The sequence below is a fragment of the Alexandromys fortis genome, unplaced genomic scaffold, assembly GCF_014885135.2.
Source record: "Alexandromys fortis isolate MF-2015 unplaced genomic scaffold, M_Fortis_MF-2015_v1.1 scaffold_181, whole genome shotgun sequence".
NCBI lineage: Eukaryota > Metazoa > Chordata > Mammalia > Rodentia > Cricetidae > Alexandromys > Alexandromys fortis.
The window spans coordinates 1,033,038-1,060,489 of record NW_026068069.1 but is presented as its reverse complement, the minus strand read 5'-3'; the positions used below and the strand labels follow the sequence as shown (position 1 = coordinate 1,060,489).

Here is a 27,452-nt window from a genome sequence, read left to right as displayed (position 1 = left end):
GAAGAGTCTAAACCATGTCTTCCAGGTGTGGGTCAGTAATCTTGAGAGTAAAAGTTATAAGAACTTAAATGCTAAGAAATGGGATATCACTTATATATTAGGTACAAGAAACATAGCAATAAAAATCCATCAAAAATCTCAATAATTACTATATGTCTGATACTGTTTTAATACCTTGTGTAAAACTCATTTAATTGCATGATAAACCTATATTTTAAATGATTATACATTGCTAGATTATTTATTCTGCACAATAAATATATAGGGCTGTGCCTCTGTGCTTTAGATGAATGCAAGACTGTTCGGTAATGTTAAGTAGTTAAGGAATGCTCTTGACCATACAGTACTGCAATTCACAGAGCCCATTTATGTAAAATGCTAAATTTTCTCATGCCCTTTTAAAAATGCTTTTCAGTGTCAAAAATGAGTTTTTGACAATCTTGGAACGAAAACTGTGGATGACTTTAAATTATATTCCTTACCTATAAACTCTCAACCTTGAAATTCCTTTGTCATATGAAAGAGTCATATGGTAAATCATTTCCCAACATCATAAACTATTTTGTGTAACAACACAATGAAATTTTTCAGAAAAAATGCCAAACAAAGCAGGCTTTTTATCTCTGAACTAGTGTCTATTAAATAGGAATATATCTCATGACTAAATAATATATCATTACTATTAAACTTGCATTGATCATTTTTTCAGATCTATTCCTTAATGTTAATCTGACTTATATTAAATTTGAGGGAATAGACAGTGTGGCTCATGTCACTGTGACGATGAGTCATGATGATTGGCAGCTGTCTGAACGAATATATCTTTACTTTGGTTTTCTACTTTCCTTTCTAGGAAAGATTTCTGTGTCCATAAAGATGAGCCGTGTGATACTGTAGGTAAGTATTTGTGATAACCGTTCATCTAAGGAACACTGGAGTGCTTAAATGCTTGTGTTGCTTACATATGACAAATTATTTGAGAGTGTTGACTTTGAAAAGATATTTTTGCAATGTCATGTATGTACACATATATATATTGCTTCTATATGTTAAATCATGTTAACACTTCAGTTACAAATGAAACAATTTAAAGTCATACATAAACTATACACTAGAGATACTTTACATATATTTTAAGACTATTTTCATTTCTTTTTTTGCCTTTTCCAAAAGATACACAAACATATTCAACAACATTTTATTTATGAGTGAATGATTCTCATCTTGCTTCCTCTGTGTCTGGCTGGTGACTTCATGTGCCTTTCCTCTTCCCAGAGTTCTCCTAGTCTGGTCACCCCACCTATACTTCCTCCCTGGCTACTGAACAATCAGCATTTTATTAAACCAATATGAATGACAAATCTTTACAGTGTACAAGAGCATTATCCCACAGTAATTTACTATTCTATCCTTTTAACTGTGAGTTATACATATAGGATATGCATAGTATACATATAGGATAGTTATACATATAGGATATATATGTATATATACATATATATGTGTGCTGATTCATGCTTATTTCTTTTATACTTTAAAGTCTGTGGCTAAAGGTGTATTATATTCATTGAAAAATGCTTTAGTTTATTATTGAATATTTAAAATTTTAAATTTCTCGCTTTTGGCAAATAGTAAGTATAACCTTTTTCTATGTAAATGTTTGGGTTCTCTGTAAATTAGTGGCAAAATTAACTATTCAAAGAAGATAAAATACATTTATCCTAAATTAACATATCTAAATCTAATAACAAATTGAGTAATATTTATACTGGGATTCCTGGCTACTCACTGTAGTGGAAGAGATGATAGTAGATATTAGAAACCTCCATTCAACTTGAATAGATAATTTTGAATAAAGTAGTTTAAAGTCTACAACAAGCATTCCGCATACTTGTATGAGTTTAGCCATTATGAAGTGCTAGTGGGCATTCCATGAAGATGGTCACAGAAATGCAAATGGAATAGGTTCTGAAACATAGAGGTATTCCACCCCTGGCTGTTCATTCGAACACTAATAGATACTACAGTGAGAGTTGTTGCAAATTCAATTATACTCTTTCACTTTACCTTAAGATATGGAAATCTACCTAAGCAGCTCTTTAACCAAGTAAGAAGCTTAATTATACCAACATTCCCATACATGAGATAAAAATCCACTATGGTCAACATCCTGATTTTAGATGTGTGAGATCCTAGACAGAGAATTCTCTCAGGTACTTTTTTTCTCAATTTAGCCTGAGGTAAGTTCTTAGAAACAAAAGCAAAAAGCAACTAAATTTTTGCCAAAATTTCACATCACAGGACTCTCCTCTAACCCAATGGCTAATATATTTCTCCTTTGAAACCTCTTGATGTGGGCCTCCAGAGTCCTCATTCCTCTCAGAATTTCAGTTTTCCAGCCTCTTACTAGAGCATGTTGAAATAGGGACGGCAGGGCTGCGTCCCCGGCACCCGGCCGCCCGCATGGCTAGTTTATACCCAGAAATAATTACACGGAAACTGTATTCTTTCAAACACTGCCTGGCCTGGCTAGGTCCAGTTTCTTATTGGCTAGCTCTTACATATTGTTCTAACCCATTTCTAATATTCTGTGTAGCCCATGAGCTGGCTTACCAGAGAGGATCTTAACCTGCGTCTGTCTGGAGTGGGAGCATCATGGCGACTCTTCCTCTAACCTTCTTTCTCCCAGAATTCTCTTCGGTATACTCCGCCTACCTAATTTTCTATCCAATAAAATGGGCCAAGGCAGTTTCTTTATTATTACAAGACCCACCTCCATCATTTCCCCTTTTTCCGTTTAAACAAAAAAAGAAAGGCTTTAACTTTAACATAGTAAAATTACATATAACAAAACAGTTATCAAGTAAGAATTACAGTTACAATATTTATATCTATTTTATCTTTTATCATAACAAAGGAAAACTATAACTATCTATTCATTCTTCAACTCCATCAAAGACTCCAGAAGGATATAATATTACCTATCAAACAAGAAATAAGAAAACTCTAGAAATGACAGAGACATCTCGCTGCCTGGACAGTCACCCAAAGTTCCTCTGTACCGTTGGGGCATCCATCTTCGGCCTACAGGCCCATGGTATCCAGAGACATTTCCATGAAGCAGGAAATTTCAAAGACAGTTCAGTCATTTTCTGCTGTGTCCTGCAGAATGTCTCGCAGACTCTTTCATGAATCAGGAACCCGGAAAGACCATCTCACCTTTAGGCAAGTTCAGCAGTCCTCTCTCTGTGGGTTCTCTGTGTCCAGTTTATGCAACAGTCCAGGCAAGAACAGTTTCTTGTCCAAATGGCTATCAAACTCCATAAGGATCCTCTTCGATGCCCATCTTCCTCTTGAAGTAGCTGGTGCTGCCAGGAGCAGACGTGTCTCCTTGTCATGAAAAGTCCTAAGTTATTAAAATATTTTAAATGCCATATTCTGCAGCCTTTGAGAGATATGAAGAATGCCTATCTAACTGAAATATATCTCTATATATCTATAAAATCTAATTAACATGACTACAAGCTTAACTATTAGCAATGATTATCCATTAACAACCTATATTTCCTAATTATACATTACATTTTTAAATGAACTACACAATCACAATACCTTAATCAAGATCAGAAATACATATACATATAACAAAATCGACCATAAAATCCATACCAATGCAAATTATTCATATCTATATCATATCCCCCTTTAAATGTAAAAGAACATTTATAAACAATATTTGGGAACATGGGCGTAGTTTTTTCTCTCCAAACTGCTTCCTGCTGAATAGGGGCGCTGTTAATCAGATCATTTAGGGTGTAACCTGTGTGCCAGGTTCATCTCAGTTGGCAATTGAGCGAAGCAATTTTTTGAGGGTGTTCACAGCAACCTTTCAGGAGGGCGTGGTCTATCATACCAAATCGGAATAGATGCAATCCACAGGGTCTCATCCTCTGCAAAAACAAAAGAAGACCCTCTCCAAAGCATCATATCCTTAGACCCAAATTCTGAAATCATAATACCCTCATGAAATCCATTTTGGTTTAGCTTGGCAGCCCATATAATGAAATGTCTCTCTGTACTTAGCTCCTTTACAGTCAAAAATTTTAAAGAAAACACAATGTACATAATCCAGACTCTCTGTGAATTTTCCATTTTTACGTGGCTTATTTTTCTTTATTTCTTTTAATCTATAACTCTCTGTACTTCTGTACTCTGTCTCTTTAAAGACTTTACCCTTTTTCTTTTTAAGACATTAACTTTATTCTTTATATTCTTTTTCTTCTCTTTCCCAAGCCTACGTACATTTATCCAACAGTGTCTGAATCTGTTTTATTGTGAATCTGTAATTTCTTTACTATACAGGAGCATTTCTTAAAATGTTAAGCATTTCTTAAAAACTTAAGTTGCACCATGTACAGGTAATACGGTACTGCCTGTGTCCTGCCCAGTCTAAACCTTAACTGCACGGTTTTAAGGTAATTACGGTAGTTCCTGCCTGAGATCAGCACAGTTCAGCTTGGAGCAGCCGCTCCAGCCTCAGAGTCATTTGGTGCTTCTGAGCTGAGCACAGTTCCAGGCACACAGCAGTTCACATTGGAGCCGCAATCAGCAGTTTAATTCTGAGACTGAGTGTGCAGCACAGAAACTCTTTTCATCCAAGTTACAGCCAAATCTGACATGCAGAGCACTGCGCAGTCTGAAAACGCGTCTCTGTATGGCGGCAGGAATCCGCCATGCTCTTCTGCCTGCCTAAGCCTAATTCTGCCTTCTGCCCAGGTGCAGGCGGGGAGCTCTGAGCCATCTGCACGGTCTCAGAGCACTCTCCTCCGATCCCAAGCGGAACACAAACATCCAGTCCCATAAAAGCCTTGAAATGCTTTAAAGCCAGAGTTCATGCTGGCAGCACAGCCCCCAGGAAGCCGCGCTTTAAAATGACGCAGCTTTTTTTCTCTGCTGCTGTTGCTGAATCAGGAATCTCTCTACAGCACGCCACCAACAAAACAGCAAAAATCTGTGTTAAACTCTCTCTCCCTTATTTTTAAGCCTTCTCAGGTTTTTAAGTGGATTTAGCCCATCACGTCTGGGCGCCATCTGTTGAAATAGGGACGGCAGGGCTGCGTCCCCGGCACCCGGCCGCCCGCATGGCTAGTTTATACCCAGAAATAATTACACGGAAACTGTATTCTTTCAAACACTGCCTGGCCTGGCTAGGTCCAGTTTCTTATTGGCTAGCTCTTACATATTGTTCTAACCCATTTCTAATATTCTGTGTAGCCCATGAGCTGGCTTACCAGAGAGGATCTTAACCTGCGTCTGTCTGGAGTGGGAGCATCATGGCGACTCTTCCTCTAACCTTCTTTCTCCCAGAATTCTCTTCGGTATACTCCGCCTACCTAATTTTCTATCCAATAAAATGGGCCAAGGCAGTTTCTTTATTATTACAAGACCCACCTCCATCAAGAGCAACTGATGAAGCTTTGCCTAAAGCATTCAGCTGCTTTTCTAGTCCAAAATCCCACGTCTTCTGTACTCCCCCCAAAACAACACTGTCAGGGGTTTCACAACAGTGATACACTCTAGTAAGAGCTTCTGTATTGGAGACTTTCTCTTGGTGTGATAAACACCTCAATCAAGGCTACTTATGTAATAAAGCTTGTTTTGGCTTGTGGTTCCAGGAGGATAAGTGTTCATCATAGTGACAAAATATGGCAATAAGAGACAGGCATGGAGGCAGGAGTCAAAGTTATAGCACTAATCTTGAACCACAAGCATGAAACAGAGAAAACAAGAAGTGTTCGGTGGTTCTAGTGAGAATGGTTTATATGTTCATCTTTTTGAATATTTGGTCCCCAGCTGCTCCATTTGTTTGGGAAGGATGAAGAGATGTGACCTTGTTGGGAAGGTGTGTCAAAAGACTTGCATCTTTCTGGCATTCCTTTTCTTTGCTTGCTGTTTGTGGATCAAGATGGAAGCTCTTAGCTGTTCCTGACACCATGCTGATGGAGGAAGGACATTGGTTAATTATAATAAAGAAACTGCCTTGGCCCATTTTATTGGTTAGAACATAAGTGGGTGGAGAAAACAGAAGAGAATTCTGGGAGAAAGAAGCTTAGTGGAGGAGTCGCCATGATGCTCCCACTCCAGACAGATGCAGGTTAAGATCTTTCCTGGTAAGCCAGCTCGTGGGCTACACAGATTATTAGAAATGGGTTAGATTAATATGTAAGAGCTTGCCAATAAGAGGCTACAGATAACGGACCAGGCAGTGTTTAAAAGAATACAGTTTCTGTGTAATTATTTCGGGGCATAAGCCTGCCATGTGGGAGCCAGGGCTGCCAGAACACAGCCCTGCTGCTCCCACAACAGAGTGGCGCCAAACGTAGCCCGGCTGCTCTTATCACTACACCATGCCCTGGCTCTATCATCAGAGGCTCCAACCCTCTGAAACTATAAGCCCAATTGAGTGCTTTATTTTATAATTTTTCTTGATCATGCTGTTTATTTCAACAATAAAAATGCAACTAAGACAAAATGGCATGAGTATTTAAACTGTCCAAGCTAGCCTCCAGTGGCATACTTCCTCCAATATTCTGAACCCTCTAAATCTCCCCAAACAGTGCCAACAGCTGAGAACCAAGGGCTCAATACATGAGACTATAGGAGACATTGTTATTCAATTCTCCAAATGGGTTACTGAAATTCCTCATTATCACTGTGCTGGGGGTCAATTAATGATTTTAAATCTAATAGTATTTTGTTTGTTTGCTTGTTTGTTATGTGAATTTGATTATTTCTACATTTGGTGCATACCTATTTACCATTTTAGTAATATTCTAGTTTTGAATTTTTCTTTAATAAGAATAAATTATCTGCCTTTAGCTCTTCTAGTTAGTATTATTTTTAAAGTCAATTTAGTTGGATATTAGAATAGTTTGGTTCTTGGTTTCATTTTCTTAGACTGCTTTTTTCCAGTGCTTACTGTTAAGGTGCTGTCTGTCACTGGGCATGAGGTATATTTCTTAGAGACAGTAAAATGATGGGTCATGCCATGTGTTCATGGATTCAGGACCATCCACTGGAGAATAAGTAACCCCTAGTGACCACTCCCCCAAACGATAATGATTCTTACTCCAGCAGAAGCTATAAACTACCACTAAGCTCATATTCTTATTTATACTTTTAATATGTTTTGAATCGAAATAGAATTGTATTACATTTCATTAAATCCTTCCCATGTTAGACATTTCTGACAGAGTAGGATGGATAGTCTTTGTCTTAGAATTTTTATGGTGTCACAATAAAATTCCATAAACAATGTGGTTTAAAAGCAATAAAAGTCTATTTCTCCGTGTTCTGGAAAGTCCAAGGTCAAGACACCAGTATAGTTGATGAAATGTTTTATCATGGCCGTTTCTCTTTCTGTCTCATGAATGGCACCTTCTAGCATGTGATTCTCTTGCCTCAACATGCCAGGATTAATAGTGCCACCATGCTTGGCTTCTTTATAGCAGTGCTAGTGATATATCTACAATGTTAGCTTAAATGATGAGCTAAAATATTAAATACTACCACAGTGCTTTACCTATTAATATAAGATTTAAAGAGGTAGTGGAGAAATATCATGAGACCAATTTCTTAAATAATATTAGCCTTTAATATTTCCTTTTATAAATGACACTAGTGGTGGATTATTGATGAGTAAGTAAGATAGAAATAAACAGACAAACAACTTGTCTTCATCCGAATCATATTCACAAAAGTTTAAAGTTGCTTTTTCATAACTGCCAAATCCTGGAAGCAACTGAAATACTCTTTAGAAAGCAAATGGGTAAGCAATCTGTGGAAAAGAGCATTATAAAAAAAATGTCATTCAGCAATGGTAAAGAAGGAGCTGTTGGTCTTCATAAGTGTTTGGGAGGACCTAAAAGTGAGCTGAATGAAACAAAGGCTCCAAAAAGTCACAGAGGTCATGACTACATGTCTGGGATGATCTTTTGAGGGCAAACATGGTGGCACATATGACAGATCAGATTCTAGGTTTCACTGGAGGAGCAAGCTGACTTTGTCTTCTTTAATTCTTGGCCAATGTTGGGTATTTTCTTAGGTGCTGTCCAGAACATAAGTCACACATTTTTTTTTTTTGTCTATTTTGGCAAGACGTGCTGTGGAGATAAGACTTGGACACATGATTCTAAAGAAGAAGAGTAAAGCTTGCTGTCCTTTATTTACTTCTCAAGACCTTACAGCTCAAAATTGATATTAATTTTCATTTCTACTGGAAACTGTTTAAATGCAGCTTAAACACCGAATACTGAAACATAATTAAACACCTTTCTCCTCAAAACAAAATCATATTAATTGGAAAATCTATATTTTCCATGTAGTTATTACAGTTATTCTTAGGAACGTTGAGGATTGGCAACTTTGTGCACAGCATAGGTTACCCAAAGTCATCCATAGAAGTGACATTTGCTAAGTGTCTCTTAGAAGACAGCATCGTCTCTCTGAACTTTTTAAGAATTCACTATGGTAAAATATAGTTAATTATTTTTACAAATAAAGGCAAATGGATGTAATATGTAAAGTTACCATGTTTCTGGCAGGGTCCCATGTGCTTGGAATTCAGTGTCTAATCAATTAGAGTTCCTGCTCCCTTGGGCAAGTATTATCAGTGTGAAGACTGTTTTAGAGAGAACAAAACTTACCCAAATCACAGCCTAACTTGAAATTGGGAGCCAGTTGGATTTTATTTGACACAGGATCACAAATCATCAATTTTAGACAAGTTATAAAACTGGCTTTATTGGGGTATAATCGGTATCCAAAATCTGCCTCTATTTAAAGCATATAGTTTGATCAGTTTAGAAATGTCAGTTTGTAAAATCTTAATTTTCATTTCTTTGCCTACTTTATACTTGAGAACATAGATTGTGAATGAACTAGTCCATTTGGAATTTTAAAATATTGAACACTTTTGGGGGACCTCATAAAACTAAAATTGTACCTGAATTTACATTTGGAATCACTTATCCAGCAAGGACATATTTTACTTTACAAATTATAGCAAAACATTATATTAATTCAGGCAGTGGTGATGCACACCTTTATTCCCAGAACTCCATGAAACTGAGACCAGCCTGATCTACAGAGGGAGTTCCAAAACAGCCAGAACTACACAGTGAAAAACAAAACAAAAAACCAAAAAAAAAAACAAAAAACAAATCATTGTATTAGGCTTATATTTATAATACTGTAATCTCTAATCTCTTTATATAATAAATAAATATATTTATAATCAGAGATTTAATAATACATGTTTATAATTGTAATTGTTTTAAAATTGTAATAGTATTCAGATTTCTTAAGTCTCTGAACATAATTTTCCTTTACTTAAATAGATGTTGATTATACTGAGAACAAAGCAACTTCTGAAGTAAGATTTATTAAAAATAGGCACTGTGATGGGAGAATAATAAGCAACCCATTTGAAACTTGAGTGTTTCCATACTTATAAAAGCCTTCTATCAGTGTTTTGACTAAGAAAGCAGTTTCTACGGTTTTGGTAGCATGGTGTTTGTCCCTGTTCAATACCTTTGGGATATGCTTATGTTATAACGTTATAAACATGTATTAGCCAAAATTCCTGATTTATATGCAATCAGAACACAAATGTTTTCCATCTGTATGCTTAGCATTACTTCACACAAATTAATTCTGACTAATCTTAACCTTTCTGAAAGTCAGGCTGTTCATCTCGAAGGCAGATGAAATCTTTAAAATCAGTTCATTTCTTTTGCTTGCAAGTCAGCTCATGGAGGGTGCGTGAGAACCTCTGACTAGTTACCCAGTAGGAAATACAGATTTCCAGACAGCTTTGTGGAGACCCAACAGTAAGTTTCTGAGACGGAGTTGCTTGTGTAGTTCACCACACATGGCTTTCCCAGTGGGCCACAGCATTGCACTTTCTGGTTCAACAGGAGATGGATTAAGAATTTCAGGTTTTCTATTTTGTGCATGGGTTACAAGTGTTCAATCAAGACAGCAAGCATAGACAGTATAATCTGATTCAATTTGAACTTGCAGCATCTGAAAGTTTAATCTTCCAAAAATCAAGTGGCCTGCTCTGATAGTCTCAGGAGGAGTTGGAAGCTCACATGAAAGAGAAAGATGTAAAAGGTAATGGATGAGTAGAAAATTGCCTTTCTCAATGCCTTACTGAAGAGGAGAAGGATTCTCCTCAAGACCAGAGAAGGAGCTGGATGGGACTGCGTTCTCTGCTGTGACCTCCTCCCCTTATCTCCAATATTCAGGCTATTTGTACACGTTTACTTGAACCATCCTTTACTTCCTTCTTTCTGCGTAACAATACGATTTTGTCTAGAACCTTGCCAGAGATTTGGAAGTGGAAGCAGGTGTGTGAGCTGTACAGCCTAGTGTACACATTCAGCACTCCAAAACTTGGGGTGTCCAGAATGGTTCAATGAGAACTATTAAGACTAATAACTGACTACTCAGAGTACAAAACTGGAATGGCCGTTCCGAGGCTGACTGCCCCTGGCCCCAGAAAACTGGGTGGGTTAAGCAAGGTGGATGAAGAGGTTGCTGGTCAGAGCTGTCTTCCGCAGCAGGATGAGCAAGAAGGGTGAGCACTGGGGTGAGAGAGAACAAAAACGTGGAAGCTTCATCATGGGAGTAAGGAATTTATGATTTTAGATATGATCACATATGCCCTCACTGAAACAGCCATTGATACTTGGAAGAAAAGAAAAGAAAAAGGTTTGACGCTCTGTAGAGACTTACCTTGGAAGATAACATTGCAGACATGAGAATGCCTAGGTGAGAAGCGGGGCTAAGGAGGAAAACATGCTTGCCACATTTGAGAAATAACCAACCTTAGCCACTGTTGCTGGGTAGAAAGAATGAATCATCCTAGGAAATTTCAGGTTTTATGTATCACCCTTTGGCAACAGGGATGAGTAGGTGGCTTTAACCGCTCTTGTCAGAGAAGTCCTCTTGTGTTCTGGATACTACCTCTATCTCTGCCGTTCAGTCACATTTCACTACCTGTGTGTGTGTGGCACAGCATCCTGTTGCAAGGTTCAAACAGTTCTTTCTAATTCTTTGAGTGTTCCTTCCTTTTCATTTTATCCTGTCGGTTTCTGTCACATTGACTCTTAGATGAAGCCAGAGTTTCCTAAATAGTCTTGACTCATATTGCTGTGTGGCCTCATCTGAAAACTGAAGGGGTAGGTTGTGAATTCATTCTTCCTTCTCTGCTTTTGCTTGTCTGCATCTTTCCTGAAATTCAAATCATATCTTTCTTTCTCTCCAACTTTCTAAACATTTGCTCCATTTAAACACTGGCTAGTGCCACATTCATGGTTGCCAGGAGTCTCCCCTGTAGTCTTGTCACTGTGTAAGCACAACAAGGCGATCCAAGTCCAACTTGTTCCCAGATACGTTTTTGACATGTTCAGTTAACAGCAACAGAATAGTCTGTCCTCAAAAACCCCAGAAAGACCGATGCTGGAAAATGGCTGGTGGAGGCGGCAGCTGCCTGGCCTCCTCCAGTTCCGGTTGCAGGACAGATCAGGGATGTCCTGTCTAACATGAAGACTTGATCTTCTCTGCATCTCTGACACAGGAAAGGTCATCAACTAGCCTGCTTGGAATTGAAAGAGAAATAAAATGGGGAGGCTTCTTGGGGTGTCTTTTTGTTTTGTTATTCTAGAAACAGGCATTGTATTCTTTGCCGTGTTTTTCCTAGGTTTGGTGAAGGTAGTTCAATGCATGCTTGGCCTTTAAGTGTGGTGTGTCCCTGGGGAAATGACTTGCAGAGGATCTTGCCCAGCCACCCCTTGGTGCACCTCTTGCACTTACATAATTGCATAATTACCTTTTCTCCTCGTGGATTATCTCTTTTCTTTCTTTTACTTTCGACTTGTATGAAGGTTGCATGTATTTCTATGCTTGTATTTAAGGTATTGCTTCTTTTTATGCAAGCTGCAAGTTTTCCATCTTTTCAAATAGTTTAGTTCTGGTGTTCTGGAATTTTTTATGTCTGTTCTAAAGAGAAGTTTCCTTAATGAGAGAAGAGAACTATACTAATCTGTGGGTTTAAGGGCAAATGTTTCGATTCTTGTTAGGGATTATGCTGGTTTAGTAACGTAATGGTTGCAGGTTCTCATCCAAGATGGCTAACTTCAGTAGTATTCAGTAGTTGACTGGATTTCCAGTATCCGGCTTGGTTTTTCTCTTGCTGAGTGCATCTTAAGTTGATCTCCCCCACGTTTAAGGCTCAGGTAACATTGTGGAAGAGAAGGCAGGGAGATTGCAGGAGCCATATGCTGAGGGAGCTTGATGTGAGCTTGTGTCTCCAGGAATGTCAGAAGCTATACACATAAATTCTCACCAGCCTGACTTCCGGAACATGAACTGGGCAAGAATGACACCAATAGGCACTGATGGTATCAGGAACAACAAACACAGCACAGACCTCAGTTTCTGTAGGACTGCTGACCCAGACATGGTACTTGGCATCAGCCCTGGGCCAGACAGCACCAGAGTCCCAGACACAGCACAGCCCTCCACTCCCAACATGGCCACAGGATGTGGCTGAGAGGTCCTGTGCTTTGTATCATATATTCAAATGTCTTTTGTTTTATCTTATTTTTATTCTGGGTTTTATGTTTCTGGCCCAGTGGACAATTTCTTTGCTTGGTTTCAATTCTCTATCTTGAGGCCATATTTGGTGATATCTACCCTTTCCTATTGTTGTCTCCTCCTCACCTACTGGGTGAGGCCAGCAGCTGGTTTCCTTCTCATAATGCCTTTCTGGTTTTCCCTCTTTAACGTATCTTTTTCTCCCTATACTAATATCTTCCATACTTGCACACATCTTAGTGTCCCATTTTAAAATGGGTGTTTTTGTGGCTCACATTCCTAAAAGTATGTTGAACATATTTAAATGGACTCTCTTGTTCGTTACATATTACGATTTTGACTGCAGTAAATCTCTAGAAATATTAGAATACAAGCTATGGGGTAAATAAGTTACCCAAATTTCTCCCAAAACCCTGTGCTAGGAAGGCCAGGATGTCAAATTCAGGTGGTCCAGCCAGTCATAAAAGCAGCAGTTCTGGAGGAGGAACACTTAGTTCTGTTTGTGTTTATCTTTCTGGTCAGATACAAGCTCTGATTTCATTCCGAGTCTTTTGTAAATGAATCCTGCATCACTTTAAGAGTTTCCTCTGGTCCTCCTTAGGTATATCTTAGCACAGTTATCTTTGTTCAGAAGAAAGATTCTTTTGCATCCTGGTACGTAACTTAGTTCAGATGGGACACTAGAAAGCTGTTTTTATTTGCTTTACATTTCAAGGATTCTTTCCATTTACAGCGCTGTGAAACGGGTCTGTATTGCGTCTCTCTTTAATAACAGCTGTGATAAATCCTTCCCCTCCCAACCCCCAGACCTCATTATAATAGCGAACACATGGGCTCTTGACGAGAAGGCAAAAGTGTGGCCTTTGAAACAAAGTAATACAATTTGTTTAAGTGGTAACAAGTGCTCTCCAAAACATTCAAGGCGAAGGCATGCCCTTGATCTGCCAAATTAGGGTCAATGAATTTCAAATTTACCAAGCACTAGTTGGTCTGTCCGACTTTACACATCAGTAGAATAGGAGCAGAAGGTCATTTTCAATTGTTAAACCATAACTGGGTCTATGAGAAGTTGCAATTTCTAATCAAATTTATAAAGATGATTACTGTGCTTAAAAGTTTTAAAGTTCTCACTATAACCATAGGAACTTGGGAAATTGGAAACAGGGAGAAAATTCACCCATAGCCTTAGCACTTTGTATAGCTGCTGCTAGTGAGTTACCACATATTTAGTTATTTTCTTCTTCCTGTAATATGTGGAAGTAATGGATTCAAAATATGCCCACAATCTTACCTCTTTGTAAATATATAGTCATCCCTTGAATACTTTCTATCATTTCCTATGCACATATATTTTATATTATAAATGTCTTCATAGTATATATAATAATATTAATCAGCATATTTTTGTAAGCACACTGTGAGTCAATGATTTGCTATACCCTTGTGATTGTAGACTTCTGTGCTCCAGGACTCTCAAAGCAATCATTTTCTTCTCTGCTGTGTTACATGCTGGTGCAGAGGAATATGACAGTGCTGGCTATTTCCTCTCACTCTTTGACTTTAAACCACAGTTTTTCCCACTGTGTTTATCAACTCTTCATTCATAGATGAAGCAAGTGTGCTTTACCACAGCACGGTTTGTTTCGCCTTGATTCTCCCCACATTTTCTGTGGAGGTTGATTGTCCTTCAAGCTTTCCTAAGTTCATTCTGATGTCAAATTTCTTTTTTTTTTTTTAAAATGAGCTCTACATTTTTCTCTGCTTCCCTCTCTGCCTCTTCCCTCCCCTTCAACCCTCTCCCAAGGTCCCAATTTACTCAAGAGATCTTGTCTTTTTCTACTTCCCAAGTAGATTAAATCCATGTATGTCTCTCTTAGGGTCCTCATTGTTGTCTAGGTTCTCTGGGATTGTAATTTGTAGGCTGGTTTTCTTTGCTTTGTGTTTAAAAACCAGTTATGGGTGAGTACATGTGATAATTGTCTTTCTGGGCCTGGGTTACCTCACTTAAAATGAGGTTTTCTAGCTCCATCCATTTGCTGGAAAATTTCAAGATGTTGCTTTTTTTTTCTGTTGTGTAGTACTCCATTGTGTAAATGTACCACATTTCCCTTATCCATTCTTCAGTCGAGGGGCATTTAGGTTGTTTCCAGGTTCTGGCTACGTCAAACAATGCTGCTATGAACATAGTTGAGCACATGTGCTTGTGGCACGATTGAGCATCCTTTGGATATATACATAAAAGTGTTATTGCTGGGTCTTGAGGCAGGTTGTTTCCTAATTTTCTGAGAAATCGCCACACTGACATCCAAAGGGGCTTGCACTCCCACCAGCAATGCAGAAGTGTTCCCTTTTCCCCACAACCTCTGCAGCATAAGTTGTCATCAGTGTTTTTGATGTTGGCCATCATTACAGGTGTAAGATGGAATCTCAGAGTTGTTTTAATTTGCATTTCCCTGATGATTAAGAATGTTGAGCATTTCCTTAAGTGCCTTTCAGCCATTTTAGATTCCTCTGTTGAGAGTTCTCTGTTTAGTTCTGTACTCCACTTTTATTGGATTATTTCTTCTTTTGATGACCAGTTTCTTAAATTCTTTGTATATTTTGTAGATCAGACTTCTGTCTCATGTGGGGTTGGTGAAAATCTTTTCCCATTCTGTAGGCTGTCCTTTTGTCTTGTTGCTAACGTCAAATTTCTTATTCAACAAACTCTGTGGAGTTATTTGACTTAAAATGTCAGAGACATTTTAATGCCCTGGCTTTCTACGTGCGTGCATAGAACCATTAACATTTTACAAAGCTCTGACAATTTAAATCCCTCAATTCCACTCTCTGGTAACAGTCATAATATTTTATTTTAATTACACACACTGCCCCTGTACAGGATTTAATATGTATCCTTGGCTGGTCTGGAATGGATACTTAGATCAGATTGGCCTGGAATTCATAGAGTATCACTGCTTCCCAGGTGCTGGATTTAAAAGGCACACACCTCTTCCTTGGCATCGTCTACTTTTGTATGTGTGTAGCCGCTGTTGGGGGCGCAGGCTATGAGTAGACGAGCACAAGTGTCTGCAGAGTCCGGAGAGGGCATCTTCTCCATGAGCAGGAGCTACTGCTGCCTTCGCAGGTCCTCTGCAAGAGCAGCCAATGCTCTTGACTATTGAGCAATCTCTGCAGTCCCGCCTTTCTCTATGGATGAGTACATTTTTCCCTCTTACTCTATCCTGTTCTTCATATTATTTTCAGGCTCCTCTGCCTTGTTTCTTTGCTCACACGGAGATTCCTACACATCTTTCCCTTCTTCCACATACAGTGTACAGCTGACACATAGGCTGTATTCTTTCTCCACAGCTGATCAGCAGAACCCGAGCACAAGCAAAGCCTCTCGGTTTCAGTCACCAGGTTGCCTGGCCCCCAGTTGCCCCATTATCAGTATTAGTATTATCTGTATCAGTGCTACTCCGGGATATGTTCTCCCACGTCCCCTGAACATCCATTTTTGTTCTTCCGCTCATTTATATTAGGGTAGCCCTTAGTACTTAATTAACTCACTTGCAAATTTTCTTCAATGGATTTTTTTTTTCAGCCTTTTGTTCCCCTTCAGAGGCACTGCCTCTCTTTCATCCAGGACGCCTGCACCAGACAGTAGTGTCTTCTTTGCCTTCAGTGTGCAAGAATTTCAGAAAGCTTGAAATTATTAGGTCCCTTGACATAATAAGCTGCGTCTACTAAGGGGAGGGGGAACCCTCCAGCAATAATCACACAACTGGGAACCTAGAATTATTCCACTTACAAATCTCAGTATGACATTTGAAATCTTGGACCGTTCCGTTAAGGTTAGAAAACTACAAAATGCAAAAAGAGGGGCGTGGGAAGAAGGCACCGTTAAGTTCTGTCTGTGAATGCATGAGGGTCTGAGTTCAGATACCATGCTCCCATGTGCAAATCGCGGAGAGGCAGTCCGTGTCTCTAACTCTAGGGATGTGGCCATAGATAGATCCCTGGAGCTCGTTAGCCATACTGCTTAGCTGAACCAATGCACCCCAGCGTGGCGAGAGATCCTAATTCAAAAGTGAAGGTGGGAAACAATTGAAAAAGACTTCTGACCTCCGTCCTCTGGCCTTCATATTCAGGTGCACATGCACACACACATGCATACCTACATGCCACACGCAGACAGAAAAATAAGAAATATAAACAGTAACCATCCTAATATTTGAGGAAAATGTACTATTCTAAGAATACACGACTTGAAATATGAAAGCCATTAAAGTGTCCAGATTTTCTCTGTTCTGATGCATGTGATGTATTGATTTTTTTTCAGTTTAAATTTGACATATGATTAATAATGTTGATGTCTTTTAGGTATAGCTTACTTGAATGGAATGTGTAGTGAGAAGAGAAAGTGTATTATTGCTGAAGACAATGGCCTGAACCTTGCATTTACAATTGCTCATGAAATGGGTCACAAGTAAGTACAAGTCATCACCACCTTGAACATTTAGCCCATAGATGAATAATGTGAGTTATTGGCAATGCATGTATGTTTTTGATTATTTCCTTTGGAGTCCACGCTCTTGAAAACGGTGAAGAACTCAGTGTAAGAAGTGGAGGGAATAATTCAGAGCACATTGCGCACCCTGTCACCATTCCTGACACTTTGAACACAGCCCCATTAGACTGCTGCCCCCCTCATCAAGACAGCGCGTCAGGACGATGCATGGCTGATCTCAGCATATTTTCAAAGAAATATTGCGATAGCCATGAAGCTATGAAGTAATTAATGCGTGTTTTCAACAAGTACTCAAGAAAAATCACACCAGGCACGGGAAAATACTTCAGAATAGCAGAATCTCCGTGACTATCAGCACAGACTCAATGTATTAATCTGCACAGCTTACGCAAGCAATGAAACGAGACACATTAATAATATACAGTTAGCACTAACTCGATCCTGGGCATGGTTTGTCAAATACAAGCACCTTCCACAAGTTCATTCACACAGAATGAGTACAACTATAGTTCTTTTTCTTTTCTATTTTATTGAAAATAATTTTCTCCATGCAATAGATTCTGATTATGGTTTCCCCTCCCTCAACTCCTATCAAATCGTCTACATCTCCCCCCATCCAAATTCACACCCCTTTCTTTCTCATTAAAAAGCAAACATGTATCTAAATAGTAATAAAATTTAGAAATACTAAGAAAGATAGATCAAATAAAAACAAACAAAATGGTAGAAAACAAACAAAAACGGAAGAAAAAGAGTCGAAGAAAAAGTGAAGCACATATAGACACAGAGAGACTCATGTTCCTACACGCAAGAATCCCATGAAAACACAACACCAGAAACCATAATATATACACAAATGAAAACTATAAGTTAAACTTAAAAAAAAACTTGATAAAACATCAAGAAACAAAGAACCAACAAAAATGCCATTATGTTTGTTTTGTGTTGACCATTGACTGCCGGGCATAGGGTCTGCACTTGTAATTGTACCAGTGCCATTGATCGCGATCATAATCAGTAAATAGTACTTACACACTTCTAAGTACTCAGAGGCGGGATCTTGTGACTGAATGCCGTTGTACTCCTATATTATAGCAAAAAGACGTCAGAAATTTTATTTACCCCCTCAAAGTTATAAAAGAGGTGTTTATTGGAGCAGGGATTTGATCCCAAGCCATTGAATGCAAGTCACACTCTTCTGGATTTCTACGCTAAATTAGCTGTTGTCCTGGCCCTAAGGTTTCCTTCAGTCAATCGCTCATAACATTGATATTGGTTTACTTTAAGATGAAAGTTACATCAAAGCTCTTTGTGTGTTTTCAGGGAAGGCTAGTGTAGTAGATATGGTGTCGAGTGGGAACAGGCCGAATTGGGAATGTAAGTTTTACAGTTTGCTGGTCGCATCAGCAGTAGAAACGTAGTCGAGTCTTGCCAAAAACATAATCGTTAAGAAGGCCTTGTTTATCTTCACTGCAGTATCCCATGTTGACGGTTATTGCCTATTAACCTTTTTGTAAATTAATGAATTAAAAACTATGGTATAACCAGATGAGTTGTAATATAACCAGACAGGCCATAAAGCAATGAAAAGGTGTTGTTTGATGGGTAAAACTGGAGATTATTAGATTAAATGACACAAGCCCCATTCAGAAAAGATGATTATCACATTTTTCTTTCATTTGTGATTTAAAATAATGTACTGCATGTTTTATGACATGAGTTTATAAGAGAACACGGGTAGGAGATTGGCAGGAAGGAATGGGTAGAGGGTAAGGGGGGTTGGGGATGGATATTGTCAGGTAACATGATATACTGGAAGGAAACAGTCTTTATGAAGTCAATTACTATGTACAATGAATATTTGTCGAAAATTTTGAATGAATAAATTAAGACTGAAAACTATCATTTCTTAAGATTTTTAGAGCAAAACCCTTATTTGTAATAACTAATGGTTGTGGTAGATAAAATTTCAACCCCTAGAAATCTATTGGTTCTCAAATTAAACTTTTTTATACTTCGTATCCCTTATTCTACTGAAATTAGTAGTGGACACAGGTCAGTCTCCTGTCCCTGTTTTGTATTACCCAGAATCCTCTACGGCAAATGTGTCACATGCCTCTCTCTACCACTTATACTTTGGCCAATGGTGCACGTTCTTCATTGAGTGAGTTTGAGGCGGATTTTTAGAGGCATGCAATCCTCTCACAGTTTCAGGGTTAGAAGAAACTTTGTATCTTTGCTTTTCTTTCCATCCTTGTACATTTACTACTATAATTCTGTATCTGCTGATAAAACAGTAGTTATTCACTTGGTAAGAAATTGAATATTTCAAAGAAAAAAATGTTCAATGGTATTTTTAAACGGCAGTTTTAAACAAATTCTAGGCAGCAATAGTGTACAGATATTTCTCAGTGTTCACCAGAAATCAAAGGAAGTTCTAATTATGTGTAGCATACTCTATATTTTAAGGACACAGATGTTAAAAGGTCACTAGAAACATGGGCCGGGAGATCCTTTATTTATTGAACAGTCCTTTGTAGAAAATGAAAGGTTAAAATTTGAACTGAAACATAAATAAAGATTTGCATAGGAAAACATTTTACCAGAGAGTAATGACCCATGCTAGGCTAGAATTAACTGTTCCGGGCAAAGATTAAATTGAAGTCAGTTGACAGATGGTTTGAATAATGGTGTAAGAGTAGGTTTTAGCTAGTGTGTCATTAGCTCTCAGAACTTTGAGTAAATAAAGATCATCCAGAAAATGTACTAAAGTGAAGCTTCTTAACCCCTTTCCATCAATGTTGTCTTTCAGTTGCTGTTAGTCCAGGTACTAGCCAACCTCATGTCAATCAACAAGCCCTGACACTCTGATGCAAGTCACATTTTCAGGACCTCTTCTTGTTGAGAGAAAAATGAAAAGATTTTTACACTGGGGGCTGGGGACTTAATGGTGCAGAGGTGGATAGGATCAGCCCTTGTCATCACGGATGGCAGTAGTGGCAGCAATGGGGGGAAGGCAGGAAGGAGATGGTTAAGAGAAAAACCTCCCAGGACCTGTCCTAAGTAAGCAGGAGTTCTCTAGCCCTAGTGGAGAGTAAACTTAGTGATGGTAGAACTTGGTTTCCATGATATCTTTGCTGCCATCTCCTACATGACCCGTGCATAGTTTGAGCCTATCAAGTGTGTGCAACCCTGGTAGGAAGGCTCGCAGAAGTGTGGGGAAAGTTTAAGGAAACCTCTTATGCCTGTATTTTTCTTTTTTCTTTCATCCCCTGTGGGTTTTTTTTTTTTTTTTTTTTTTTTTTTTTTTTTGGCTTTTGGACTGGAGATACTTGTTTCATGGGTATTTTTGCAAATGAAAGTGAATTAAATGATTAAAAAAATAAAATAAATGAATGATTGAAAGCTATCTTTTAGTTCCTCATAACGATTTTCCATGAGGGCACAGCAGTGTAATTACATCAAGTCAAACATATTCATGCATTTTGAATAAAATCAAATGCTATTTTATGGAAACCAGTTTACTTCCAGTTAGGCATGGTCATCACTTACTTCTTTTATTATTTTTTGCCATAATATACAGCTTCGAGAGAAAATATTACATCATGAAAAACATTAACAGTCACCAGAAGATCCCCTTTTAAATGGAATGTTTTCATACATGAAAATTGTAATTGCATTATTTCCGCCTTTCTCTCTGCGATTCTTCCTATGGTCTCTTCTCAAGATCATGACCTGTCCTTCAATTATTCTTATGCTGAGTCCATTTGGTGTTTATTGCATGTGTATGTGTTAAGCCGGAGCCTTGGAATTGGATGGTCTGGTGGTTCGTCCTTGAAGGAACTTGACTGTCCTTCTCTCATTAGTCACTGATTTTCTGTAGCTTTTCCCCTTGGGATGGGCCTTGCCTTATTTTCCCCATCTAAATCGCCATTTCAACTGACACTCTTATGAGGATCTTGTTCAGGCAAAGATACTGTCGAAATTTCATGGGTGCAGCTACCTTGTCAAGTCTTGAAGACACTATCTCACAGAATGTCTCCTGGTCCTTGGCTTTTAACACACTCTTCCCAACCCTTTCCCATGCTGTGCCCTGAGCCTTAGGTATAGGGTTACATTGTAGATCCACCAGTTGAGTCTAAGCACCATGGAGTCACTTCTCTGCATTTTGATATTGTGTCTTCCTGAGGTATCCTCCACCTGCTGCAAGTGCTTTTAAGACGAGGGATTAAAGCTACATTTAGATATGTGTTTAAGTACAGAAAGTAAAGTTAGGAATTTTATTGCTTTAGGGAAAAAAAATGGTAGTAGCTGGGCTTCTCTAGGTTTTGTGACCTCTCCTGATAGATGTAGTTGGTTAAGTTTCCAGTGCCAGGCATGAGTTTCCTCCCATTTACTGTGCCTTAAGTACAATCGCACAACTGTTTGTTGCCCCTAAGATATAAGTGCCACTACCGCACTCTTGGGGATATCTTCCCACGCGGGTCACATTGTGGTTGTCAGTCCCTACAGCTGAGTAAGATTCTTTGGTTCCTTTTCTCTCTTGACAACTTGCAATAACACCTTCTGAAACAGAGCAACTTATTGTGAAAGAGTCTTCCAGGTTAGTTTCTGCCCGATTCCTTCAAGTATATGGTGTCTTCTGCAAGAGGGTCTGTCTTCAAGGGAGACAACCAAGTACAATTGCGGAGTGGAAACTGACCTGAAAGACTATATTGTTTTGGAGTCTCCTCGACTCTCCTGACTAACAACTGGAAAGGAAGTTCCCATGCCTTTCACTGTGCTTGCTGTAATCTGTGGTTTTGTGGGAAAGAATTATTACACTATGTGGCTTAACTTCATTTACGCGCGCGCACACACATACACACAATAGTATTTTAAGGAAGATTAAAAATTTAAAAATAATATATTTCCCCCATTGCGTTTAAAAAGTTCTTTACTACTATTTGTCTCTCCCTCCTCCCTCTGCCTCATGAGTTAGAGAAAAACTCTTCTCTTTTAAAATATTACTGTTTACAAACCGAATCCTTTCCAAATTTCTCCTAAAATGGGAGTGAGTGCATGTGTTCTGCAGCTCTTCCAACATCAGAAAGGACCATCTTCAAGATCCAAGCCAGTCTCCAGCTTTCCGCAGGATATCACAAAAACTTCCTGGCAGGGACTTTTAAACAAGTTGAGAAGTTTTATAAGATAAAAATATTTTTTCAGTTGACTTGACAACCATGTCCAATGTTAGTGGAGAGTTTATTTGCCCAAGGCTTTTTGTCAAAATGAATTTAAAACGAGATTATTAAAATGTAGTTCAGTGGCACACCCGCGGAGAGGTGTCAGTAGTGCCTTACTTTGAAACTGTTTTCCACACGGTGTACACAACATGGTTATAGAACTGTATATATAGAGAGATGTGAGTCTATTAAAAACAGGGGAGGCATAACAAAACCAAAACAGAACACAGATCATCTGCTACAATGGAATTTGATCCAGAGAGAGAAGCCCCAGTTTGTGGGGGTTCCGAAGTCGGCTGGGTTGAGCACTGGACGGAAGAGGATCTGCATCTAAGTTATATGTCCTGCCTTGACCTCAGACTGTCCTCATATGTAGAATAGAAGACATTCTAATGGAAACGTTATGGGGCTCTTATGAAGATTAAATGATATCATTGCAAATGACTAATAAGTTGACCAGCACAGATAAAGATTAACAATTATTTCATTGCATAGCTGAAGAATCAGCCCGTAGCTGATGACCCCAGATGTGCTGCAGAATAGCCTTCTCCCCATTTTTTTTTTTTGAGAATCTGTTCTGATGTGATTCATACAGGAAACGTTAATGATCAATAAACAATATTTCCATCGTCAGCTCTTTCTATGGCTAAAGCTGAGTTCTCATGTGATAGTCAGGCTCCCCGGAGGAGAAATGGTCATCAGAATTAGAAGCTGCCCTCTTCTTCACTGAGAAAATCACGTCACTCCTTTGGAAATGGACAAATTGTTAAGTCTTGGAAGTTAAGTGTCCCAAATGGTTGCATTACTTAAGAAGTTTTATTGTTGCGTTTGTAAAATGCCAACATTTGAGCATGAGTCTAAAGACGGCTTCAGCAGGCTGGAAGGATTGATCGTATTCCACACGGTCAGTCAGGGGCTGTTAACTAAATGAGTGTCCAGTGAGCATGCTATGAACAGAATTCGCCAGGGAGATGAAACAGTGATAGTTCCAGGAACTGCATCAGAAGCGAGCCATTAGAGGTGCAGTCAGGCATCCTGAGTACTATGTGAGGTTGTGCCGAGTTTAGAGGGGCTTGTTTTATTTTTTTATTTAAAAAGGTTTTCATAAATAGATTTTGATCCTGGTTTCCCCCCTCACACATCTCTCAGATATGCTCCACCTCCCTATACACCCATCTTGTTTATAGTCAATAGCTAAGCAAAGTAATTCTTGCTCTGGTGATTTTTCTTGGTGAGTCTTAAGCCCACACTTTGAGCAAATAAAGCAAACACAACACAGCACCTGGATCTCTGTATCTTTTGTCAAGGAGACTAAGCAGTAAAATTTCTCTGATTCACTTCCTCAGTGTAAAGTGGCCTCTATGGGGTCTCTTTACAAACCATTGTCAACAGCCCCATGTGGTCTTTACAACAAGGGGTAGGAAAGTGTCTTTAATGTTCACAGTTATTTTGTTACTAGTTTCCAGTTTGCTCTTTTCTTATAAATGGGGCAAGATAGAGAAAAGTCATTCTAACCCATGTACCTACTCCATCTTTCTCTGTCAAAAGAGCTGTTTTATATACAGCGTCTTAATTTTTCTTCTGGTCATCAAACTTTGAAAACATTTTCTCTTCCCATATTTTGCCAATCATGCCATTAATATGTATTGATCCAGACCCAATTCAAAGACGTTTATGAAAACTGGAAACATTATTCACTAGTGAGTGATTTTTTTTTTGTTCTTAAAGTAAAAAGTTACATTTGATAGTACATTTTTAAACAAAATTATCATATCTAAGTTAGTGTGCTTTTTATTCTTGCAGAACACAGATGGCATTTATTACTTCCAAGTCAGATGCTCCTTTCAAAAGTTATTGTCATAATAAATTTTATTTAAATATTTAATTTATATAATTTATATTTTTTAACTTGGTTTTAGAACAAGTCTAATTGTAATCACATGGAACCACTTTGATAATATTTCTAACTTAGTGTTTTAAACTACAATGTAACTGTTCTTGGAAATTTTCATTTAAAATATTTTATTTTGTATTTAGAACAAAGAGAGATGAAATAGCATGTCACACCATCATGCCATTGTTGGAAATGTGGCGTATATTAAACAAACCTTTCTCTTTTCACCTTTTCAATATTAGCCCTTATTCATGAGTTGTTATATTAAAATTCCGAGTTTGAGAATTTATCAGACATTGTAAGAATTTTGTTCTTACAAAGAAGAGATTCTACTTGAGTTAGAGTGTGACATCTGGATGTCAGACATTTAGGGATCCTGAAAAGTCCTTGTGCTCAACACTTTTGAAAATAACTACAATTGAAAAATATATAATACAACTTAGAGGATATTGAACATTAATCTTCACAAAATCCTGTGGCAAGATGAGGCAATATGCAAACAGATGTGATAGAGGCTAGTAAACATCATTTAGTGCTCTACATTTTAAAGAGGAAAACTTCAGTTGAGTTTAATTGAAGATGGTCCTAAAGTATTTATTTGGAGTTAAGTCAAATTTTCATAGTAAGATCTCTACCTAAATCAACAGATTTATAATTCAATAGAAAAGATAATGATGACCAAGCAATTTTCCAAGAGATATTTTTGTTATTTGAGGTGCGTGGAAGAAAATGAAGTCGTGAAGCAGATGAAGAAAACATTCCATGAAGTTAGTAGTTTAGTTTGATTTTGTTTGGATAAGAAGTAATTCATGTTTTAAAAGAATAAAGTACTTCAGGCAAAGGCAAGAATCCAATGAGGTTGAATGAAATTTTTCTGTTTTTTGATTCATATAAATAATTCAAAATATATGTACATATCAATTTCTTATATGTACTTCAGCATGCATCTTGAAAATATGTTTGGGAAATGGCCTTAATCAAATTACATTATTTATTTTAAACCTGGATGATAGAATTTAAAAAAAATAATTATAATTTGAAATCCAATCTTGTTTTTAAACTAATTTCTTCTAAACAAATTTTCCCATGTGATATTTTAATTGGAATACCACTGTTGTAATAAAAGCTAAAAATATTTGTTTAATTCGAGTCTTTTCTCTTCCAATTATATTCTAAATCAGCATGGGCATCAATCATGACAACGACCACCCGTCATGCGCTGATGGTCTTCATATCATGTCTGGTGAATGGATCAAAGGACAAAATCTGGGTGATGTTTCATGGTCCAGGTGTAGCAAGGAAGATTTGGAAAGATTTCTCAGGTACTAGTGACATGGATTACTTTTTTTATTGTGATTGTTTTTTTGTTCCTGCTGACTGCCAACCAGTAAAGGCATTATGACAAAGCAGAAAGTCAACAGCACAGGAGAAAGAGAGCATTTGATTCTGCCTGGCTCTTCTCTTGACTCATGGTATGAACTAGAACACATTGTTTAACTTATCTGTTTTTCGTTCTCATATTTCTCAGATTAAATGATGAGCAAGATGATTTGAAAGGGAGAAAATTGCTGTAATCATGGAAATCTGTCACTGGAAGTGGTGGCCTCTTCAATGTTAGAAGGAACAGGCTCATTGAGCATCATGCAACACACCGTTAACACATGGAATTCCTTACATGCATGGTTCTCAAACTTGCTAATGCTGTGACCCTTTAATACAGTTCCTCAGGTCATGGTGACCCCGACCCTAAAATTATTTCATTGCTACTTCATAACTGTAATTTTGCTACTGTTATGAATCATAATGTAAATATCTGATATTCAAGATATTTGATATGTAACTTCTAGGTTGAGAACCACTGCCTTAAATGAACCTCCCCTTTTCTTTTGTGGTACTTCTAGGTTGTGAACACTTTTTTTCCAATAAGAACCACTTCTAGCCTCTGTGGTCCATAGGACACCTTCAGTCTTTTACAGCTCTGTCAAAAGTAACAGTTAGCTCCTGTCTAGCCACAAACAGAAATGAAAAATATTGCTGCTGTTCTTGTTTTTGTCTGAGAGTGCTTGTACTTTGTTTATGCCTTTGACAAAGGATCAGGTAAAAAGAAGAGGTCGTACTGAAGCAGTAACAGATGTTTCAGCTTTTCAGAAATCTAAAAGAGGAATCCATACATACCTATCTTGTCACATCACCACAAATATGAAATCTATTCATTTGTCCATATTCTTTAGATAGATGATTTTACTTTACCTATTAGCTACTAGGGGATGGTAAAATATAAGGTTTATTTGGATTTGTTCATATGTGCTGGGGTGTGTGGTCATCCTCTGGGTCATGAGCAACCTATCAGTGGCTAAGTCCCCAAAGGAGAGTAACTTTTTCTCCCTCAGTAACATCAGTTGTCTATAGTTCCACTGCTGGTATGTCTGCTTCTCCCCTGTCCATGGAATTATGATCTTATGCGGGTCTTATGTAGGAAACCCTATAGCTGCGATTTGATTAATGCAACAGCCATATCATGACCAGAACTCAACCCTTCACAGCTCTCACCAATTACTTACTCTTCCCTCCTTTTCCATGAAGCTGCCCAAAGGTTGGATCATGTAAAGTCGATAAGGTGGAACACACCCATCCATAACCAAGTACACAGAATTACTTAAATCTAGTACTTGGACTGTGTTTCAACTACTCTGGGGGAAAATAGGAGCATTTGGGAAAAGGTAGTTGGTGGATGAATATGAGCAATATAAATTGTGTGCAGGTCTAAAACTTCCAAAGAGTAAAATTCTTATTTGAAATACATACTATCTATTGTATACCTGTATCTCTGTTCTAAAATTTGTGCAGTAGATTCTGTGCTTGCTCTTTGTCATGCCAACTCAGGATGACATTCGGAGTATTAATACCTTTAAAACAGCATCAACAGTTTTATCAGTATACCCTACTTAGCTTGTTTTAGAACAAGCAAGATATGTATGGCTGTCTTTCATATGTCAGGACTATACTAAAATTAAATGTCATACCAAAGCTGTATCACAATGTCAATTACAGGCATCTCCTGACTATTAATATTCATTAGAAAATGATTTCTTTAAATCCCCAAATAGGATCGACACCATATGATGCTTTGGACAAGTTGCTCTTAGAGTATGAGCTT

The 27,452-nt window shown here is 38.1% G+C and overlaps 1 protein-coding gene and 1 long non-coding RNA gene across 2 annotated transcripts in view; one reads left to right on the top strand and one right to left on the bottom strand.

The window, feature by feature from the left end:
* Adamts19 (ADAM metallopeptidase with thrombospondin type 1 motif 19) overlaps window positions 1–27,452 on the top strand; it is a 175,119-nt gene that overhangs the window by 61,935 nt on the left and 85,732 nt on the right. Inside the window, exons 7-9 of the mRNA XM_050120872.1 lie at window positions 854–897; window positions 17,029–17,134; window positions 25,477–25,617. Coding sequence (XP_049976829.1) covers window positions 854–897; window positions 17,029–17,134; window positions 25,477–25,617 — 291 coding nt within the window. The remainder of the gene's footprint in view (window positions 1–853; window positions 898–17,028; window positions 17,135–25,476; window positions 25,618–27,452) is intronic.
* Window positions 4,990–27,452, bottom strand: part of LOC126487845 (uncharacterized) — a 182,091-nt gene continuing 159,628 nt past the window's right edge. Inside the window, exon 2 of the long non-coding RNA XR_007588516.1 lies at window positions 4,990–5,307. This is a non-coding gene — a long non-coding RNA (uncharacterized lncRNA). The remainder of the gene's footprint in view (window positions 5,308–27,452) is intronic.